The sequence below is a fragment of the Pseudorasbora parva genome, chromosome 13 (genome assembly GCF_024679245.1).
Source record: "Pseudorasbora parva isolate DD20220531a chromosome 13, ASM2467924v1, whole genome shotgun sequence".
Classification (NCBI taxonomy): domain Eukaryota; kingdom Metazoa; phylum Chordata; class Actinopteri; order Cypriniformes; family Gobionidae; genus Pseudorasbora; species Pseudorasbora parva.
The window spans coordinates 6,568,084-6,591,876 of record NC_090184.1 but is presented as its reverse complement, the minus strand read 5'-3'; the positions used below and the strand labels follow the sequence as shown (position 1 = coordinate 6,591,876).

At 39.0% G+C, this 23,793-nt stretch overlaps 1 protein-coding gene across 1 annotated transcript in view; it reads left to right on the top strand.

The window, feature by feature from the left end:
• The first annotated feature begins 1,626 nt into the window (after positions 1-1,626).
• The window catches only part of bmp1a (bone morphogenetic protein 1a), a 123,836-nt gene continuing 101,669 nt past the window's right edge, over positions 1,627-23,793 (top strand). Inside the window, exon 1 of the mRNA XM_067413045.1 lies at positions 1,627-1,819. Coding sequence (XP_067269146.1) covers positions 1,675-1,819 — 145 coding nt within the window. The 5' untranslated portion in view covers positions 1,627-1,674. The remainder of the gene's footprint in view (positions 1,820-23,793) is intronic.

Sequence of the window (23,793 nt, the reverse complement as noted above, 5' to 3'; positions counted from 1 at the left end):
TGAGATCACATATTGTTATATAAAACACTCTACATATAAAATATAAAGTGATATGAAGCAAGTTTTGAATAAAACATGATTTTAATCGTATAAATTGTTGTTTTGCTGGTGTGCTAAGCTAACATGCTAGCTTGCCCTAGATGCACCTGCCACTGAGTAAATACTTTATTTTTATGAACATTTTCTAAATGTAAAACTACTGAAATGCTTATTTGGACGAAATGCATTCAATAGAGTCTCAGTGAGGGTAAAGTGAGAGGTTTGATTTAGAAATGAGGTTTGAATAGAACAGTTTGAATAGAGAATCGTTAGTAATTATAATGCAGACAAAAGAATAATAATTAGAGCCATAACCAGTCTGCAGAAGTGTGAATGCCGGGGAGACAAACTGAATGGGGCAGTTTGCACCTCTAAACAATAGAGGCAATACAGCGACTGAAAGCTGAGAAGATGTGGCAATAAACATCAGTTGATATTTCAGCGATATCTCAAAATAAAATCACATGAAACGATCTTGTAAAACGTTTAATAAAATGCAGAGTTTTAGACTGATCATCTTCAGATCTGAAATATAACATGGTCAGACTTGTGGCTTTAGCTGTAGTGCATTTCTAGATTTCTCCAAGGCCCACTTCAATTTTATTTTCATAAAGATATATCATACAAATAAATTTCTAATAACTTTACAAAACTTTGAAGCTTATTATAGCTTTTTTTTATTATAAAAAATATTATCATTTTGACTTTACAGTAAACTGCCAGGTGTCTGCTTTCAAATGAGACCATAATTATGCTTTTAGTGCAAAGGATTCACAAACTGTATTTGTTTTAGTCTGAGTATACATTTCTTAGGATTTTTTCAAAATTTAGAAATCAGCTTAACAGGTTAAAGCAAATTTCCTCAATATTCAGATTTTTTTTTTTTTTTTTTTTGCACCCTCAGATTCCAGATTTTCATAGATGGCATAGTTGTATCCTGGCCATATATTGCCATGTTAATAAACCACACATCAATTGAAAGCTGATTTATTCCACTTCCATTATGGCAATTTTTTTGAAAAAAAAAAAAAAAAAATCTTACTTAATAGTATATAATAATGCCACCCCCAAATGAAAAATACTAAATGAACAATACAAAGGGTCCCCAATTAGTCTACTGTTAATTTGGATGGCATCTACACAACAAACTCACATCAAACCGAGAGCTCTCAGGGAACACAAGATAACCTACAGAAAACCCACCAAGATATGGCGAGAACACAGAACAGCACACCGAGACAACACACAGACCACAAAATACACAGAAGGAAGCTGCATACACACAGAAAACATTATACTCTGGAAACGCATCAATATGGAATCTGGAACTCGGCACACACAGAGGCATATCACAAACCAGTGTGAGAAGCACCAGCACCTCTCTCCTGCAAAGTTTGTAACCTATGCACAGTCTGGCACACATCCCAGCTGCACAAATCACTTCAGCGCTACGGGAACACGGAGTGTGTGTGTGTGTGTGTGTGTGTGTGTGGAGGCAGAGCCGTGCTTAAACCCGCCCTCGAGCGGGATCTCATTTCCCCTAAAACCTCCCATTTTTCCTCCTGCCCTCCCTCCCACCCTCCGCCGATCATCTCTCTCCGTCTGTACCTCTATTCCTGCTCCACTAGCCCAATCATGGAGCTCGCAGCGAGGTGTGCGTTCCTGCTCTCCAGCTTCGCCCTGCTCGCAGCGCTCGATTTGGACGCGATTGATCCCGGCTACTATGTGGAGACCAGCAGCCCATCAGATGTGATCGACTATAAAGATCCCTGCAAAGCTGGTGAGCACGAAAGACATTTATTTGCACTGCTTTGATAGATGCGAGCTTTCGCGCAAGCCACGTAAGGCTGCTGTGATCCTGTGCGAACTATAAACTGTGGATGACAGCGCAAAATAAACACGCGATCCACGGCGTCAGTAAACAACAAATACTTTGCGCAAAAGTGTATGTTGACACAAAGGTGTCCTAAAGATTACGCGATGTTTTGACACCTAACACGAGAATATTTACCTGGCTGTGTTTTCTTTTGTCAAATCACAGACGAAAAGTTTTTTCGTTTTTTTGGGGGGATTGTTTACAAGAAGTTTTCGCGCAAGATTGCATTTGCGAACGGTAGAAATTCAGCATTGATACTGGGTGAATTATAATACAAGTGAAATTGCAATAAAAAAAGTATTTGCAAAACTTTTCATTTTGAGTTTGAGATGGGTTGCAAAGTGCAACAAAGTTGCACACTGCTATAACTATAGGCTACATCTTTATTCTCGAGAAAGTGTTGCAGTTTTGGTGTTGGAACATCCCCCCCCTTTGCCATGTCACTCTGTTGAATGACGTAGTGGCCGGCCGGCTCGATTTTCCTGCACAAGGTGCACTACGTCATCACAGTAGCCCTATGACGTAGGGGAGTTTGTTTTATCCCAGTGCCACTACTCGTATATGAGTTAAAACTGCAGATTTTTTATTTATTTTTTACATGTGAAACTGATATGTAGTATGATATATTGTTGTCACATGACCTATACTTTTTTTTGGTCATAAATCTGGTTATTTTGCATTTATAAATGTGGAAAAATAAACCTGTTAGACCAATAAAATAATTTGAGGTAAACTGTAAAAACCATGGTTAGTTTTGTTATATAAATAATAAATATCTGCACAGTACATATAGCTGTATGCTATTTTGCACGCAACCAAAGTTATAAAACATACTCAGAGAAAGTGCTTAGCCTGATGTCCCCAATTTCATGGCTAGACCAGACTTGAACCGTATACCCACATATTCCTGAGGATAACTTTATCTTGACCTAAATTCATCCAATTATGTTTGCTATAATTACGGTTTAGTAGCTCGAGGGAGGTGATTAATTCTTTGGGTCCCAAGAGAAGCACTGACTATTTTCACATGTCGTGTTGTCAGGGCAAGCGCCTTTTTTTTGTTGTTAGCCAAGAAGAGGTTATTGGGTTTCACAGCTGAAAATGTTTACTAGGAAGGAATGCCCCCAAATATGGCAGCTAAACTTCCAACATCTGACTAGTTTCTTTTGATACTTAAAGGTGCCTCTCTCAACTTTAGGTGACTAGTGTTCATTTCTGTATGCTAATGTACTTTCTCCAATCTCAGTTTAATATTCAGAGGCGGCTTTAAGTTGACTTCCCTAAAAGGGATAGTTCACCCCAAAATGAGCATTTTGTCATCTTACCCTCACATTGCTCCAAACCTGTATTTCTTCTGTTGAACACAAAATAAGAGATTTTCGAAGAATGTTGGTAATCAAACAGTTGACAGTAGCCATTGATTTCCATATTAGGAAAAACATATTATGGAAGTCCATGGATGCCGTCAACTGTCTGGTTACCAACATTCTTTAAAATAGTCTAACAGGTTTGGAACAAAATGAGTGTGAATAAATTATGACAAAATGTTCATTTTTGGGTGAACAATCCCTTTAAAAATGTATCTAAACACTGCGAAAAATTCAAAACATTGCTTTGTTTGAGCCTCCTGACCCTCAACAGAGCAAAAGTGGCTCAACCAATGGTACGAGATTGGAGCGGGGTTATCTCTTTGGCCAACCAATAGCAGACGAGGCGATTCTGTGACCGTAGAATTTGAGAGCTTGTCTGTCCATAAGGGTTTGGAACAACTTGAGAGCGAGTACATGATGACAGAACCTCAATTTATAGGTTGAACTATTGCTTTAATAGATCATGTGTCGATCTACAACTGATCTACTATGAAACTGAAGAACAGAATCTTAATTTAAGTTTAGGTTTCTTCAGAACATTGACTGTAATCTTCAGCTTGTTGTAGGATGTTATGGGTGTCCTTTGTTTTGCCACCTGCAGGATGCATTTGACTGGTTTCTACGCTGTTAAACGGATAATTAATTCCAAAATCGCCCTCAAGTTGTTCCAAACCTGAGTGAGTTTCTTTCTTCCGATGAACACCAAAGAAGATATCGTGAAGAATGTTGGTAGCCACTGACTACTATAGAAATCGATGGCTACAGTCGACTGTTTGATTACCAACATTCTTCACAATGTCTTCTTTTGTGCTCAACAGAAGAAAGTGACTCGTACAGTTTTGGAACGACTTTTCATCTTTGGGTGAACTGTCCCTTTAAGTGGGTGGATTGAAATGAATCCAGGTTTGTTAGCGCTCACATAGGGGTCACTCCGGAGACGTGTAAAACCGCAGAGATCTTGGTCTCTATTAACTTGTCTGCTACTCCTCTCCACCTCCTTCCTAACTCCCTCTCTTTCATCTTCCTGTTTTTTGCTCTTTCAGGCTAGCTTTTTTTCTTGTCCTCATTTGCAGCTGAATGGGGTCCTTGGCTGTTCATTTTTACATTTTCACCCCTCTGAGAGACAGACTTTTCTCTTAACAAGTGGCTATAGGACAATAACGCAGCCCACCAGCTGAAATTGGTATTCCAGGCAGATTAGGCTGGTTGACCCGCAAAGGCTCAGGGGGCCGTCGATCTCATACTAGGATTAACTTCCCGGATTGTTCTGTCACTCTGTGATTCAGGCTCTCCACCGACGTTAAGCCGAAGATATTCTGTTTTGGTGTGTGACTCCTCGCTATCGCATTTCATGCATCATTCAAGTTAGCTTAGCGAAGAGAAGTGGCCATATTTTGGCTTTATCTTCATATTTGCGTTTGTTTATTTGGTACATTAGCGTAAAAAGGAAGCAGTGTATTTACAAGAGTTGTTGTGAGTCAGAGTTCAGTGGCCGTTATGACGCGATACACCGATTATTACACAGCTGTTCATCTCCGTTTTTATAAACAAGTTTTCGCAGTTAGATAGTTAGGTCAACACGATCTCCGAGCAAACATATTTTGCACTGTGGAAGTGATGTCCTTCATTTTTGTCTGTGAAAGTCCCTCAGAACAGTGATTTGCTGTGGTCTGGAAGGAGTATTGCCCAATCTTTATTACCCCTAATACCTTAACTATGATGTCAATACCCATAGTGCCTTGCTCTCTGACCTGATTGGATCGTTGTTAACATGTCTATAACTTTAGAGAACGCTGGCCTTTTTAAACAACACACCCTTCATCCCTCTCAGATCTGAGTGGTAGAAGAGGATGGGGTTTGGGATTGGTTCTGGATGGGGCCCAGACGGCCCAGCTGTAGCAGAGATTATGCGAGACGAGAGGTCTGCGTGTGCGAGAGAGGAGTAGGCACGCAGATGTAATGTGCTTTGCTTACACTTCATCCAAGGAGAAGTTCATGCTGTCAAACAGGGTTGCCGCTAGAACTCGCCACTTAACTGATCAGAATTACATTACATTCATTATACATTAACACATTAAAAATATTTTTTTCTCAAGGAAAAATATTGAAATGAATGTGTTCTGGTTTTGAACATGCAGGGTGACTAACATAATTCTGTGGGTTTATTTGGGTATACACTCCCAATAAAAAATGGTAAACTTAGTTGTTTTCACATGCCATTATGTCTCATGCACTGTCTAGCATTGAAGCTTTCAAAATATTCCTATAATGACCATGAGCCGATACCAATGTGTGCGACTTGTGATACTTCATCTGACCTTTCGAGGGCGATAACAGAGTTGTATTGTCTTTATACTGGAGTTGTACAATCATTCTGACCTCCTCAGATATCAGTGGTAGTCGTTTTCTTTGTCTTCTGTTATCTTCATTTGCATTGTCTATTTTCCACTAGATCTTTAAAGCTACGATTTTCGCCACCTAGTGAACCCACCAATTAGTGCAATAATACAAAAATTTAGCCCATGCCCATTACACATGGTACAATTTTGGGTTGTCTCAGATGAAAGATGATCTATTGTGGTGATTTCTGTCGTTGTGGCACCAAAACGGTGGTCCTACGTCATGCAGTGAGAGAGGTTCAAAGACGGCTGTTGTCACGGTCTTGTGACCAAAGATAGCCTGCGATGGTTTTCTGACAGTGTCAGAAATATAGCATGATCATCTCACAGTGTGTTTGCTGCTACGACTTGTGTCTACTGACTAGCCAATACAAATGCAACATGAAATAGCATATTGATCAATGCGGGTGCTAGAAATAAACTCCATTTGCAAGATTGGCATGCCAAGTTGGCGTCTTTTCCCTAGCCATGACCACGTCAATTATTCTCCTCTTTCGCTTCCTCTTTTTTTCAGCCACATAAAGACACAATTGCCAATGTGCAATTCCTCTGGGTCCATTTGCTTAACGCTAGCACATGCTGGTGATGTGTAATTTTTATATTCTTTTTATAACTTGTGTCATAGGCTACGATTCAATAGGTGTCATCATCGTTCAGTTTACATACACATCGAACCCAAGTTTATTAGATCCATGTGTGGATCCAGTGTGATCTGTAATTATCTTATTGCCGAAATTGCACAGTCTGTAGTAGGCGTTAAAGTCAGCATGAAATGGAAATTCACGTGATCTATTTTCTAAATGCGTGATTCGTGGACCTTCCCTTGAAAATGACAGACTTCTCTCGTGCGTAGGATTCTCCAATCATTTAGCCCATTCAAAGAGATTGAGATTGCCTGCTTTCATTTGAATCAACTTTTGAGTGCCACACCTGCATCTCAACATCCAGTCAACAACTGATGCGCAGAACCAAGTTTTACATTTACATTTTACCCAGCCCTACATTTTTCCTTTGTCGATAATCCATTTCATTTGAATGTGCATCATTCAGCCTTTTCCTTACATCATTTTTTTCATATGACTTAAGAAGACTTGGAATATAGTGCAGGAGTGGTGTAGCCTTCTTTTGTAAAGTTTTGGAGCTTAAAGGGGTGATGAATTGAGAAATCAACTTTCCCTTGAGCTTTTGATATATAAAAGGTCATGGTAATATAAGAATATCCTGCAAGTTTTTTGAGCTGAAAACGTCCTTGTTAGTCAAAGAAAAGCTTTTATAGACACCAGGCCCAGAAAACGATTGTGTGCTTCATCCTGACGTCATCCAGTGTCGAAACACCGCCTCTACAGAATAATAAGCATGTCTAATTCAGTAGCCCCACCCACCGACTCATAGAACTGTTCAGCTCGTTAGCCAGCAGCAATAAACATGTGGAAGATATTGTGGAAGATATTGTGGAAGATATTGTGCTAGATATTGTGGAAGAACAGTCGCTGCATAAGCTTCCTTAGGATCCTAGTATAAGGAATGTGTGATACTTCATTTATTTTTAATGAAGTTCCAGCTCACGTGGGGAAGAGATTTTCACTGCGGAATCATTTCTAAACAAGTTTCAGGTCGACTGGATTTGCAGACATATTGAGATTAAAATACAATGTTGTGCCTTCTATATTGGATCCGACAGGAATGGTGCAACACACTTACGTGAGTAAAACGTCTTTTTTATATGTAATAGTAGTCCCGGGGCTGTGTATTTTCCAGACGGGCTACCAAAAGGTAAGGTCACTGAATCTCAAACGGTAAAATAATATTCCTTTCTTGATCTTGGTGTGCACACGTGTGTGTGCGTGCTGTTTGCACTTATAAACCCCGATCGGGCGGGCCAAGTAATACAAAAATAATATTCCAATCAATCGCGGGTGGATGAGAAATAAATCATTATGTTTGTTTGATAAAGACATTCACAAGCCCTGTGATCCAGAGAATCATACCGGTTGTCACTTTTAAAACAATCCCTCCCCACAGGGGAGTTGAAACTCATTAAATATGCAAATCTTATGTAATCCTAGCCGTGGGCGTTTACTTCCAAGTTTCCAGTGCTGCACGCCCATCAGAACCCAGCGTTTAGAAGACAGCCTCAAAACCAGTGTAGAAAATAGCCTATTAGTTATTATGTTTTTGAATGTAAAAACCACACACACTTCATTAGTTGAAATCAGACAACAGTATAATTTAATAAAAAAAGCCAGTTCATGACACCTTTATAGGGTTAGGATTTATACCCCAAAATTACAATTATCCCATACTTTACACACCCTCAATCCATCCTAGGTGTAAACAAACACAATCAGAGTTATATTTTAAAATGTCCTGGCTCCTCCAAGCTATAATGGGAGTAAATCTTAATTTTTAGAGATTTTAAATCCCAAAAAAGCACATCCATCCATTATAAAATGAATCCATACAGCTCCATAGGGTTAATAAAAACCTTCTGAAGCGAAGCAATGCAATTAATTTTTCTAAGAAAAATCCATGTTTATAACTTTATAATCACTGACCTCTGGTAACGGCCGTATGTGAGTCTAGTTCCGGTGGAAGAGTGACCTCTTACATCGCTCCCATTATAATACTTAAATGAGCCAGGTTATTTTTTATTATAACTCCATTTGTGGTTTGCTGAATAGCTAGAATGGCTTGAGGGTGAGTTAATTATGGGATAATTTTCCTTTTTGGGTGAACAAACCCTTTAACAGCTGTGGTTTCTATGAAATGTCATCGTGTGAAGATTCTTCGAGATAGAATATTTTCTTGTTGTATGGGTTTAGATCTAAGATCTTTAGAGAATATGATAAGAGGACTATCATTGCTGTTCGAACTATTCCTTTTAAGGAAGTAAATAGGATGAATTTTGTTGACATGAAATGTGACCATTTAGAATTGGGAAGATAATTTCGTAGCTTTATCCTCATCTCTGTAAGGCTTAACTTTATAATTTCCATGAAAAACACCAGACAACAAATAAACAGAGAGGCCTCTGCTAGCTTGCACTCATCTGTAGCTCTCACATGGCAAATGTTGTTCTCCGTCTCTTTCCCCAGCATGGTTTTAATAAAGCACTCTTTGACCTGATTCCCTGTTGCACCACTCACCAAGAAATGTGGCGGTGCTTGAATTCCTTCTCTTTGCGTCTTCAGAGTCTGTCTCAGAGCTTGGCGTGGAAAACCGCAAGCACAGACTGTTCAGCTGGAGCTGCTGGCCGAGCGCAGAGGCTGTCATACATGCACAGCTGGTGACATCATACACTCCCAGGGTTCATTTTTCTTTTGGGGAGGATTGGTGGTTATTTAATGAATTTTCAAGTAATTCTGCATAATTTCATGGATGGAATCTGTTGGAAAAATGAGTGAACTGTAGGCACGTATTTGGAATGGAGTGTTTAAAATCCTTTCCACTGGATAATGGATAGTTGTTAAAATCTCGCTATCTTTCTAATTCATGGTGATGTAATATTTTCAGTCAGTCAAAATGTTCTCTCTTATCCTCCTTATTATGCACCACTTTAAGTAATCTAGTAAGACACGTGTGGTTCTGTCTTGTTAGTAAAACTGTGGGTGTGTCTCAATCATAGACCGTAAAAAATATGGACAAATCAACATTCTCTTCCACTAAAGCAATTGAAGCCTCCGGGAGTCCGAATATGGCACTGACATCTTCCGCAGATTTGGGACAGAAAAAAAATTGCTGAAATAAAGAGTTATGGAAATGTACATGGGGGGTACAGGCTTGCTCTCAATCAGCTCCCTAGTTCAGTAGTCAGGTCACTAATCAGGGAGTCGGCCATTTTAAGAATCCTCCCAGTGCACGGAAACATTCGCTCATTAAAACGTCCCACAATGTACTGCAAAACCCAGGGTGCATCGATGCTCACAGTGTTCCCTTAACAGAAGTTCTGAAGCGCGAAAGTTAAATCACGTAAGCCAACTCACCACACATAATGAATGATAACTACACACAATATGTGTTTTGTAAAATTAAAAACATTATTTTATTATAATTCAGGATACACATAAATCGTTAGACAGTAATGAACACAATCTAGCTAACATTTATAATTTATTTACGACTGAAATGTTGCATGTAACAAGCCAAGTATTTTACATAATGTACTTTAAATAACATTACATGTCAGAAAGATGCTGTTCATTAATACCAGTAATGATGTTGTACAATGAGGACGTGTACCATCCCAGCATAGCAACAACGGCTCAACCAATGGTGCGAAATTTGAGGCGGGACTATTTGGTTGGCTAACAATTCTGTTAGTTGCACAGAAACACAATTCCTGGAATATTCCATGCTCAAGATTGTTTTTAGATTTAGATAAAAGCAAAAAAAAAAGCAAAAAAAAACAAACAAACAAAAAAACAACAACAACGGTACAGTGAGGTATTTACAATGCAAGTAGAAAAGAAGCACAAATGTAAACTTAGGATTTTATAAGAGCACTGGACCCTGTACAGAGTCCGGAATGACATTGTCATGTATAAACTTTCAATTTTAAATGTCTGTGGAGGAGCTCTGACCTCATATGTGGTACCATTTGAAAGCTTAGAGTCTCTTCTTTCTGGAGATATGCATCACTTTACACATAAAAAAAGTGATGATATGCCTCCCATACACACATACAGTTGTCTAAGTTAAAAATGTTGGTGCCATTTTATAGGAAACTCTTTGAAGTTACATAAAACACTGCTAAAAGTGATAAACATGTTGTCTAAGCTATAATACCCCCGACCCAAAATTAGGCGTTTTTTGATTTTTTTTTAAATATAAATTCATTTTTGAAAGTGTGTAACTCAGGCCCTGTGTGCTCTAGGACCCTGCAGACAGTTTGGGATGTCTCCAGCATATATAATTCATTTAATGACACTGGGATATTGCATTTATATCACTGTATATGGTGGTGGAGGGGGGTAGCAGGGTAAAGGGAGGGGGAAGGGGGAAGGGGGGGGGGGGGGGTTCATCCCTTCAGATCCATTTGAATAAATCTTGCAGACAACATGACACAGACACACTTCTTTTTTCCACTATTTTCTGTAATTTAGTGGAAACAGCCCAAACTGTCTGCAGGTTCCAACACACAGGGCCTGAGTTACACACTTTCAAAAATGAATAAAAAAATAAATAAAAATAAAATATCGCCTACTTTTCTGGGGGTTATTACAGCTTAGACAACATATACTTACATGTTTATCACTTTTAGCAGTGTTTTATGCAACTTCAAAGGGTTTCCTGTAAAATGACACCAAATTTTTGAACCTAGACCACTGTATGTGTGTATGGGAAGCTTTTCAATTTGGGTAGGCCAAATCCAGGCGGATATCCCAAAAAATGCTCTTGGAGTTTAAGTAGTTAAGAAGTGTGTTGTTTGAGTTGTGAAATTTCAGGGTTTTAGCCCTTATATTGTCATGGCAGCGAAACTATAAAACTGAATAGAAAGGTGAGAATTACAAATAAAAGTGTAAATAAATATATTTGTTGCTGCCTGGCAGAGGGCTTGACTCCTGCATTCTCAATACAAGATCTTGACCAAAAATGTATGCACCTCTTGATGGAAATAAATGTTGTGATGTTATTTCCATTAAGATGTGCATCAATTTTTGGTCTTGATTGTGTATTGAAAATGCAGGAGTCCAGCCCTCTGTAAAGTCTCCTCCAGGTCTGGACTCAGAGAGGTGAAAATGACCTTTCTCCCCCACGCTCCCTCACAGCCATTCTTTCACAGTTTGAGCTGATGAATCTTGACATTGTCATCCTGGAATATGGCCATGATATGTCCTCCTACATGGCTGTTTAAAAACCAAAAAGCTACACACTCCCTCAATTAGGGTTAGAAGAACTGTTGCCAAACATATAACATGATGGAAACATAATAATCACTGCAATAATGATCCAGTCATAGACTCTAGAGCATTTGCTTATTTAAATGCAAACAGAGACTTTTGGGGGGATGGGCAGTGTATGATAAATGCGGTTGTTTGAGCTTAACTGCTAAAATCCATGCCATGTCTTTTTTGCGAGTGCTTTGTGGCGATGATTTAAAAACACACTAAACTCTGAGTCTTAATTATGGCTTTTCAGGACGCCGTGACAAATGTACATGGCCTGACTGTTAGGAAAATCTCTCAGTATTATAGCAATCTCAGGAATTTGAATAGTGAAGTTGTCTGCTTAAAAATGTAAGGCTGTATTTCTAACCTGAAAACCCTCCCGGGATCTTTTGGAGCATTCATCTAGATAAATTCTACCGTTTATGGAATGAAAAATGAATGAGAAGCAGTCACGCACAATTACTGTACGCCTCTCCGACTGCGGCGTCTTTCTCCTAAAGGGATTGGAGAGCTGTGTGTTGCATAACGTTTGTCTGTCAACTTTATTTCCATAATCCAGCCTCAGGACAGCAAATGAGAGAGTTTAATTTGTAAGACCGTTTCCACAAACTCTCTAGCGCTGTTGCTTCCTGTCTGCTCTCATTGGTTCATTGAGCCTGTCGCGTCTGGTGTGAGATGGACATTTATAACTGTAACCGAGATTAAGATTTCCTCTCTTTCCTCCCCCTCTCGCCTTCTGGGTGAGGATCAGAGAAAATGAGGGCTAGATATAGGAGAGTGGGATGAGGTGAGGTGAGTGTGCCTGCAGACTGTAGGTCATTCAGTGTTTGCCAGCATGGCCCAGTCCTGCGGGTTTCTGCGTCTGTCTGCCAGCTGATGTGACTGTGGCACATTCAGAGCCCTCTGGCAGCTTAAGCGTGAACCATACATCACCCTGCCGCACGTCTGAACCCTGACTAAATCACATCAGACAGACTATAGTTTGAATTAATCCATTTTCTTTGCATTACAGTACAGAATTATCCTGAACATTGTATAAGCATTCATTTTATGTGTCATTGAACGAAAGAGCGATGGGGAGCGTGCGTACATATCACATCCTTTAAATTTTCCAGTCAAAAAAATTTGGAGTCCTTCACATTGAAATAAGTATACAGGCTTTCATAAGCTGCGTTTCCATTACCTTTCAAATTGTGCAAATTTGAAAATACACCCAATTTTGCAAAAAAATCCCATAATATATGACATGAGGCGTTTCTAAGGCAATTCGAAAAAACAATATGATAATTTACAGTTTTCTGCATTTACAGTTAATCTGGCGAGCGTAAAAGTTGATTGTTCTTTAAAGCGGGCGCTGTATGTTTGGACAGAAGATCGAGTTCTTTATTACACACAAAAGAATTACAGGAATACTGGATTCTAAACAACAAGAAAATGCCACAAAAGCACTTGAAGCAGATATGAGGGAGAAACACCCAGAAACACCTCACAAATGGCCGCTTCCAAGTATAAGTGGCTTTCCTTGCCATTAATGATTGGATAACACGCCTACATCTACATCTCTGGGTGTACAGTAGTACATATGAAAGAGCTATATATATGCCACATTCATTCATCTCCTTGGATTAAAGGGGGGGGGGGGGGTGAAATGCTGTTTCATGCATACTGAGCTTTTTACACTGTTAAAGACTTGGATTCCCATCCTAAACATAGACAAAGTTTCAAAAACTAATGTTGGACATTTGATGGAGTATTTCTGTGTTAAAAATACTCCTTTCGGTTTCTCACAAGTTTCGGAGAGTTTTTTTCGAGTATGGGTCTACTTGACGTGAACAGAGCAGAAGGTCCTTGTATGGGCCGTACGGGCTCTTCTCCCGGTAGGGTGCGCGCGCGCGTGACTAGAGCGAGAGAGAGGAAATGCACGCCGTAAACAGTCTCTCAGGTGCAGATCCAGTCCTCCGTGAACACTTATGACGCGCCGCGCTCCACTTTATTCCTATGGGTGACGTTGAGCGACTTCAACGCTTCAGCACAGCATTCCGGGAAGGCAGCGCTGCATTTGAACCGATTTGAACGCAGAAATGACGGGAAGCTTCACAACATCGCTTCAGTCGCGTCTCAAAGTGGATTTACACGCCACTGCTGTCACAGGACTTCACCAAATCATACAAAAGAAGTGTGTTTTTGACGGAGCGGCCCCAGCGATAAAGGTTCGCTCCTGCTTTGGAAGCAGCCGGTGAGTAAAACTGCTTAAAATGTCTGTGCTGTCGGCTATCGTTGCGTGAGTAAACATCAGTAAACGATACGATCGCGTGCTTCGTCATTCAAATGCGCTAACGGTTACTCCATTGCTGTTCTCTGTTGTATAACGTTACACTAGTCTGACGTGCAAAACCGTTTTGCTTGCTACTGCTAAGGTTTAGTCGCATACAATAGTCCATAAACCGAATCATCTCCTCATAAACTGCGAGTAAAGACACAGAAATGTTGACAGGCCACTAAATACAGTACATACCACAGAGATGGACGTCCTGCTGTTGCTGTTTCTCATGTTCAATTTATTTCAGCCTCAGATTTGATTGTGGATCATTATCTGTATTAGCTGAGATAGCCATGAGTTTCTCGACGCTTGAGGACGTCACCGCTTTGTTCGCAATCGTCATTCTTTAGCTCCGCCCACTCGATTCGCCTCCAGGCGCTCGTTTTTTTCCGGAAAGACTCGGTACAGCCCACATTTCTTTTATAAATATAATAAAACTAAAGACTTTTCGGAGATATGAAGGATGCAATACTACTCTATAGGTACTCAAGATTGACATGAGATTGACTGAAGACTGAGTGTTTCACCCCCCCTTTAAAGATAATAGCTAGTGCGGTGACTGCGATATACATTAACCTACGAACTTCAGAATTTTGGAATGACTTTTCGGGAGAGGAACATTTTTTGTTTAAGTCTCATAATGCCGTCATCTGCCCCCCCCCCCCCCCCCCCCCCCCCCCAAAGAAAAACCACACACTCAAAATTGGAGTATCGCAGAGGGCACAAAATCATCACTTTCTGATAAGCTGCCCATAAATATCACTAAGCAAAGTAGTAGAAGCCACTGTATGTAACACATTTTTCATATATAATAAATTACTTCCATCTCAGAGCGTGCAGACGAAACGCAATAAACATGTTATCTTGCTTTCGGAGGTGGATGTTTGGAAACGCCATCATGCAAGACGAAGATTTTGGGAGGGAATTATACCAAACGACTTTGAAGACAGACTTTGCAGGCATTTCAGAACCAAAATAGCATTTCAGATCTGTTATCTGCCATCCCATCACACAAAGTCACGTTAATGTGCATCGAGTCATTTATTCACACTGTAAAACATTTGTGGTGGTTTTTGTTGGTTTAACTTAAAAAGTAAGTAACCTGGTTGCCTTAATTTTGAGTTTATTGAAATTAAAAATTTGAGTTGATACAATGAAAGAAATTAGTTTAATAAATAGAAACTCAAAATATTTTTGTATCTGAACCACATAAAAAATGTGCTAAATCATGAAAATAGCACAATTAGGCATGTTTCACTGCGTCATCAGAAATAAAACACACATAATTACCCAATATGCTTACAAAATCTTTTAATAATATTTTAATAAAGGCTGTCGAATCTCAAAAAATGTTCATTGTATTACTTTTAAAATTTTTAATTTCAATGAACTCAAAATTTTAAGGCAACCAGGTAACTTTTTTTCTAAATAATTTTTTACAGTGCAGTGAATGTGTGTTCAGTATAGTTTATGCACATATTTTTTTATCTGAAAAAAAAATGTAGAAATGTTTTTTGTTTTTCGCATTGTTTGATAGTATTATGAGAAATTAGTATTTATCTGTTATTCAAGTTTTATTATTATAATAACAGCACCAATTTGTACACATAAATTTACAATAATATAAATACAGCAATTCAGTTAGGAAATACAAATTTAAATAAATATTTATTCCACTACAAATAAATAAACAATGTTAATAAACAAATTAAATAAATAACTAATGGGTACATCAAGTTCCCTATCTATTTTTCTATTTTGTTTGAATTGCCAGTTCATGGAAATCTCTGATAAACAGTTTGCTAAAACAAACTGTCCAAACCAAATGATGAGAGAGAGAGAGAGCGAGAGAGAGAGCGAGAGAGAGAGCGAGAGAGAGAGCGAGAGAGAGAGCGAGAGAGAGAGCGAGAGAGAGAGAGAGCGAGAGAGAGAGAGAGAGAGCGAGAGAGAGAGCGAGAGAGAGAGCGAGAGAGAGAGCGAGAGAGAGAGCGAGAGAGAGAGCGAGAGAGCGAGAGAGCGAGAGAGAGAGAGAGAGAGAGAGTGTTTGATGAAGGCCTCAGGTTGCTCTGTTGTAAGGCTGTGTAATAAAATGTAATATACAATTTGACAGGCTATAATCTTTTGTCACGCTACGCTGCTCTTTGTTGGAAAAAGTAGCTTGTTACTGGAAAAGCTGTTTTAAAAACAGCTTGACTGCTTACAATGTATATAGGGATATTTAAGGGATATGTGACCAAAAAGAAAAAAGAAAAGAAAATCTCTCATCATTTATTTGCCCTCATGTTATATTCACTTTATTTCTTCCTTGGAGCACAAACGGAGAAGGAGGTCATTTTTCATTCAATTACAATGATGTTGTAGAACAAAAAAAACACCATAAGGGTAGCATAACTGTGGTCCATACGAGTATGTGTGTGTCACTGCTTTTAGGTGTAATCTGCCAGCGACGCTGTCGTGAGTGTTTCCAGCCCAGCTGAATGTTAGCACACAGCTTGAGTTTGTACATTTGTCTCTGATAAGAGAAGGTCAAAAGAGTTAAGAAGAACATGGAACAATCATGTGGAAGAGGAGGAGGGGGAGGACATCTGGTTTTCATACATCTGTCATTTCTAAGAACCTATATATGTTGTGATACTGTTTTTTAAGCCAAGAAGTAACTTCCTGTTTCTTTTCTCTTGTCCCAAGATGGGATAGATAAGCTATGCTACTTTCTGCTGAACGAGTTAAAACTAACTCTAATGAATCTAAATCTATTGCCCTGCAGCAAAAGCTCCTCTGCCAAGTACAGTGAGGTCCAAAAGTCTGGGAAAATGCTTCTATTTGGCATTCTTTTCTAATTTCATGTCTTTTATTTAAAATCAAGAGTCTGTGTAGTGCAGAATCTGAAATATATCTTATTCACTTTATACCATAAGGTGTTTGTTAGTTCATTGAGTTCTTTGAAAAATTATAGAAATCTGTGTGAATAAAACCGATTCCAAAAAAGTTGGAAGTTGGGAATCACATTGTGAATAAAAATGGAATGCAATGATGTTAACCTTTTATTCAGAATACGACATAGATGACATATCAATTAAATTGAGAAAATCTTTTATTTTAAGAGGAAAATAAGTTGATTTTAAATTTCATGGCATCGACACACACCTCAAAAAAATTGGGACAAGGCCATGTTTACCACTGTGTGGCATCCCTTCTTCTTTTTATAACAGTCTGCAAATATCTGAGGACTGAGGAGACAAGTTGCTCCAGTTTAGGAATAGGAATGTTGTCCCATTCTTGTCTAATACAGGCTTCTAGTTGCTCAACTGTCTTAGGTCTTCTTTGTCGCATCTTCCTCTTTATGATGCGCCAAATGTTTTCTATGGGTGAAAGATCTGGACTGCAGGCTGGCCATTTCAGTACCCGGATCCTTCTTCTACGCAGCCATGGTGTTGTAATTGATGCAGTATGTGGTCTGGCATTGTCATGTTGGAAAATGCAAGGTCTTCCCTGAAAGAGACGACGTCTGGATGGGAGCATATGTTGCTCTAGAACTTGGATATAACCTTCAGCATTAATAGTACATTTTCAGGTGTGTAAGCTGCCCATGCCACACACGCTCATGCAATCTCATACCATCAGAGATGCAGCTTCTGAACTGAGTAACTTGGGTCTGAACTTGGGTTGTCCTTGTCCTCTTTAGCCCGGATGACATGGCGTCCCATTTTTTCAAAAAGAACCTCAAATTTTGATTTGTCTGACCACAGAACAGTTTTCCACTTTGCCACAGTCCCTTTTAAAGTAGCCTTGGCCCAGAGAAAATGCCTGGCTTCTTTTTTGACCTAAAGATTTTTAGTCAGCAGCGAATGGCATGGTGGATTGTGTTCACCGACAATGATCTGAAGATTGAGGGCATCCAGTATGGTTTTCCGGCCTTGACCCTTACACACAGATATTGATCCAGATTCTCTGAATCTTTGGATGATATTATGCACTGTGGATGATCATAACTTCAAACTCTTTGCAATTTTTATAAGAAATATTTGCATGCATTTATGCGTGTGTGTGTGTGTGTACACACACACACACACACACACACACACACGCACACGCATATATGCATGCAAATATTTCTTATACATTATACACAGTACACACACATATATATTATGCAAACATTTTGGATGCGGTTAATCGATTTGAAAGCCCTAGTTTAAACATATTATAGTTTTTTTTTCTTTCAAATGTATTTTTTTTGTCCTGACTCGTGAATAATATTATTGTTGTTTTCTTGAACTTATACCACTTGAAATACTAATTAGCATTGTACCAGAATAAGTTAAAAGAAAAGATTTTTTAGATCATGACAAAACATAAATCTTGTCTGCCTGGTAGCATATTTAGTGTATTAATTGGCCAATATACACTCACACTTCCAATTTTCATCTAAAGCAAATGAGTAGAGAATATGAAAAAGAGACAACTTCAGTCTCAAGGCGCTCTTCACATAATTCACTAGTACGAGCCTGTTCACCACCTCCGGCATTGCACTCCATTTGTTCCAAGTAACGATGACACAGCAGGATCCAACAAACAACATGAGCCCTGTAGATGTCTTCAGCATGTGTGTATACAGACTGAGGGAGCATGTACGGATGTTTATATATGTGTGAAGAGTGCTTTGTGAGCCGTACTGATGCGAGCAGGCAGTGAGTAATGAAGTGATTTGAAGAGCAAGGCATGTTTTCCTCAGGGAAGTGTTTAAGCAGGCTTGAGAGCGTTTCGCTGATGTGGGTGTTATACGTGCGGTAAGCAGATTTCATTGTGTGCTCATTGGCATTCTGTAACACAGGGTCAGGGGTCAACTTTTATTTCGCTTTTGGCAAATTTCAGCACTCAGCCCGAGTTTTATGCTGGAGAAATATTTTGTTCGTCCCAGGTGGATATCTTCCCACACATCTATGCTGTTACATGTAAACATTACAGGACGCTACCGTTGTAGTCCTTTGGATGAGACGTTAAACCGAGGTTCTGACTCTCTGTGGTCATAAAAAATCCATGATGTCTTTCAGAAAAAGAGTAGGGGTGTAACCCCGGCATCCTGGAAAAATTTGTCCATTGGCCTCTGTCCATCATGGCCTCCTAATAATCCGCCTCTCCTGATTGGCTTCATCACTCTGTCTCCTCTCCACCAATGATCTGGTGTGTGGTGAGTGTCCTGGCGCAATATGGCTGCCGTTGCATCATGCAGGTGGATGCTGCACATTGTAGGTGGTTGAGGAGATTCAAGCGCTTTTAGTACCCAGAAAAGTGCTATATATATATATATATATATATATATATATATATATATATAATTCGGATCGCGTGTCAAGCTGCCAAACTGCTGAAACTTTTTGAAACTTGAAACTTCATGACCGTTTGAATCTTTATTTGAGGTTTGAATACAAATGCGGAAGAGAAGTCAGTGCTGAATAAAGTCGTAGTTTTTGTTAGCCTGACAAGCCGGACCCACATCAAGATGTTTGGTCTGGAAACTCACCATTGACAGCTCAATCCGAGGGGCGGGATAAACGGTTGTCTTTCAAACTCCCTCTGCACGCGATAGGATAGCGCTACAACCAACCAGAGCAACGAAGGTGAAACAGAGCTTGTTGACAGATTAAACATTCACCGTATCCGGTCGGCTAAACTCCGAACACATCTTCCCTCCTTAAGAATGACTTCAGTGCCGTTCTTTGTTCTTTTCTCAGAGAAAAGCTTAACTCCAAGTCTTCCAGAATCGCAGTCAAAGCTGATTCGAAAGACCGCCGCCGTTCGCCAGTTTCTGTGTTTACTAGAAGCACGCAAACGCAACCCGGCCATCGTCATTATGGCCCCGCCCGCCGACCCTATACACGATGTGATTGGCCCGTCCAGATTGTGAGGAATAGAGCTCAGAAGGGTATTGAGAGTTCCTAGACGACACTTGCGGGCAGATTAAATTTCTGCCGCTAGGGTGCGTCTAGATTTCTAGGTTAAGTTTTTGTTATTTTTGGACCAAAATGTATTTTCGATGCTTCAAGAGATTCTAATGAACTAACTGATGTCTCATATGGACTACTTTGATGATGTTTTTATTCCCTTTTTGGACATGGACAGTATAGTGTGCATACACTTAGATACGCTGTCGGACTAAATATAAAATATCTTAAACTGCAACATCATGACTAGGACAAGAAAAACAGTTGTGCTTTAGCATTCTATCCTTGTAGGGTCACATCTTGTGACATCATGTCCTATATATAGGACATGATATATATATATATATATATATATATATATATATATATATATATATATATATACACACACACATACCTATGATCGCACCATTTTGATCTTACCAGTCAGAAGTAATGACGGATGGGAACACTAGATGAGATTCGTTTGGATATGAGGGGGAAAAAAAACATAAATACTGTTCGGTTTCAAAAAGAAACAAAGACACCTACATCTTGGATACACTGGGAGTAAGCAGATAAACATCACATTTTCATTTTGTTGGGTGTACTATCCCTTTAAGCACATTTTTACTAGTAGTATGACAATAGTTCAGCTTTTTAAAGGTAGTTAAACACCAAGTCGACTTTCAGCCATTGGCTGCTGGTGAGTGTCTGATGTGTTATTTTTTTGCAGTGTGTTTCACACGTCGACTATAGTCGGCCTCGGGTTGACGGGAATTTGCTCGCTTCAGCGTGTTAAATTGGTGTCGGCCGTCAGTGAGAGAGAACTTTGATTAATTGGCCAGTTTTAGTTTCAGTTTTGTTTCAGTTTTGGTTTCCCTTTTTGAAAAACGAATGTAGACTATTGATACAAACAGTTATGTCCTTACATGCAGGCTCAGAACGCACATGCTAGTTGATAGCCGGCTTGGTGTGAGCTAAAATTTTAACAAAAATTTTTGTGCACATGCGACCCTAGGGTGCAGTGCACTTTTGATTTGATGTGGAGTCTGCAATGTGTCTAAAAGTTACCTAAAAGTAGCAAGCAGATAGCAACACAAAAAGGCGCTAACTACACTGAAGCTGTCAGCAACTCAAAACTTACAAGATCAGTTTGTTTGATAGTAGCTTGACTAGCTACAGTTTCAAAGTACTTCCCATTTTTTTTTAATTGTGTAGTTAAATTACACATTTAAAAAGTAGTAGTTCAATGTAGCTAGCACGTTTTGTTAGCAGGTTGTTTAGTAGTTAACAACTTGCAAACCACATTAGATCCGTCAATTTATTTTGCAGCATGTAGCTTGGCTAGCTACAGTACCAAAGTAGCTTCCCTAACACTATTACTATTAGCACTTGTATACAAGCGGTTCCTGTCCCTGCAGTTTGGCTGTCCACATTCTCTGAAGGTTTCAGCTAATTAACCTCACAAGAGTGTGCTCATTGTCTTCTAAATAAAGATGAGCCCAGAATATAATGCATTAAAGGGAACAATAAAATCACAAAAAACTTGGGAGTGCTTTGTCCAATCATCTCTTTCACACCTAATTAGCCACAATAATGAGAATGCAAACTGACCATGAGAAGCGGGTGTTCATTTGGTCACTAAGCTAGTGACACCTCTGCCACATTTATGTAGCTCAGAATATTTCATCCATCAATCTAGCTTTGACTTTGGAGGGTAAACAAATATAATGTAACCTTTGGCGTGTATTTAAACTGCAGTTCAGTCAACTAAATTGTTTACATGCACACAACTGTCTGCAGAGATCTAAGGCAACTAGGTTTAAAAATGCAAATGTGATGAGTTTTTTTAAGTGTTTGGATGCTCAGAGGAGCCATTATTCACACATTCAGATCGAAACGATGCAACGAATGCAATGAAAAAGGAAACTTTAGTGCAAAAATTGGTCATACAGGCCTTGAATACATTAATTGCAGTTTCTGCTCATCAGGTGTCATTAATATTGGTGTGTAAAACGAGGGTGGTTTGGCCGATGGTTGGATCAATAGCTCTTTGTAGACCGTAATTGGTTTGTTATGGTTAGACAGACCGCAGCCACTGTTCTGACCCCCTGCTACCCTACAGCAAATGTTTCCATTTAACACACACATGCACACGTTTGTGTGTTTAATTGTGCACATGCAGGTCGCACATACCCAACCTGGTGAATATGCTTGAAACCTTTACCAAATAATTACTTAAAATAGAAAATGTTCTTGTAGGTTTTCTTATTTCTCCCCAGTGATATTTGGCACACAGTTTACAAGCTATACAGCTCTAGAAATAAATTAAGAGACCACTTAACATTGAGAAATCAGTCTCTTAATTTTTTCCAGAGCTGTATATTTTTTTTTTATTGCTATAGGTAGATATTGAATATTGTGGCACTAATAATGAAGTAAAACTGTTAATATTCATCAGTGTTGGGGGTAACGGATTACAAGTAACGTAATCAGATTACTTTTTAAAGTAACTAGTAAAGTAACAGATAATTTTTGAATAAAGTACAACAAAAAATCTGAGTTACTATTTCAAATCTGAAGTTACTTTGTTTTCTCATGTATTGACTGACAGCTTTACTGTCCTCGTGTTGAGATAAATTGAGTAAATTGAGGCGTTGTGTATGAACACGATGGTTATTGTAGTTTTAGACTAAATTTGAGCAGACATTTACTCATTTGGCTTGCATGAAAACAGATTCAGTATTCCTCAAAATGAATAAAAACAGTGAAATGCAAACATGCACTAATTAAATATGTGAAATAACACAAATATACTTTATGTATTTCATCTCACTTTATTAACCAATGTTTGTGCTGACCTTTTGATGATCCAATTTAATCATACGAATAAGCAAAGTAAGGGAAGAGTAATGTGACATTCCATAAAAAGTAACAAAATATCGCAATTAGTTTCTTTTTTAGGGAGTAATACGTTATGTTGTTTGGTAATTATATATATATATATATATATATATATATATATATATATATATATATATATATATATATAATATTGGATGAGGAGATTCCACATGTAAAGCGCTTTGAGTACCTAGAAAAGCGCTATATAAAAGTAACACATTTTTAGTATTAATCGGCCTATCAGGAGGGATTATGAGTGCAATGAACTACCTGTTTGTTTTCCAAATGGCAGGCATCTCTTTGGTCGTGTGTCTTCTGAAGTCAACGATCATTCCCCCCAGGCCGTCTGAGAGTCTAGCCGACTGAAAACAGTCGCCTCCTTCTATCGCACTTTCTTCATCCCTGGCCTCCCTCTGACAATCCCTGAAGGCAACACAGCTTGTTAGGGAATAAAGCCCATTCCCCAGTCCACGGCTGGAGTCTAGTCAGGAAAACAAACTATGATTAGCCATTTCAAACGCTGTAGCCGCGTGGGCTTCTGTCGCCTGATATCTAAATTACAGTGTCAGGAAATGTCAAGGTAAGCATTTGCTAAGGAAGAACAGCTGGAAGTGTTTTTACAGGAGAGACGAGTAAAGGGGCTGTGGTGCTTACAAGATTCCCTCATCCTCACGATCCCAACACTAGCGATTTGCACCATCTGGGTCTGTCCAGAGGGGAAATTTGTTTGTCTTACAAGAAAAGAAACACTATTTCCTCCAGGGAAATGTCAGTTTATTATTGGATTTGCACATGCTTGTAAATATTTCCTCAACACGCTTGTCTAAATCAACAAAATTTCTCTGGACATTTGACTATCCGGGGTAATCTTGCTTGTCCAGGTCACAATTCATCTCAAAATCGAATCAAATATTATTTTACATGAAGAAAATGAAGCCTAGATTCTTTAAGTTTTTGCATTGGGAAATTTATTTTATTTTATTTTACAACATGGATTATGGGTTATTTTCCCTTCCCAAATTCTCATTACCACAATGCATCTAGACATTTTACTTTTGAGTAAAAATAAACTT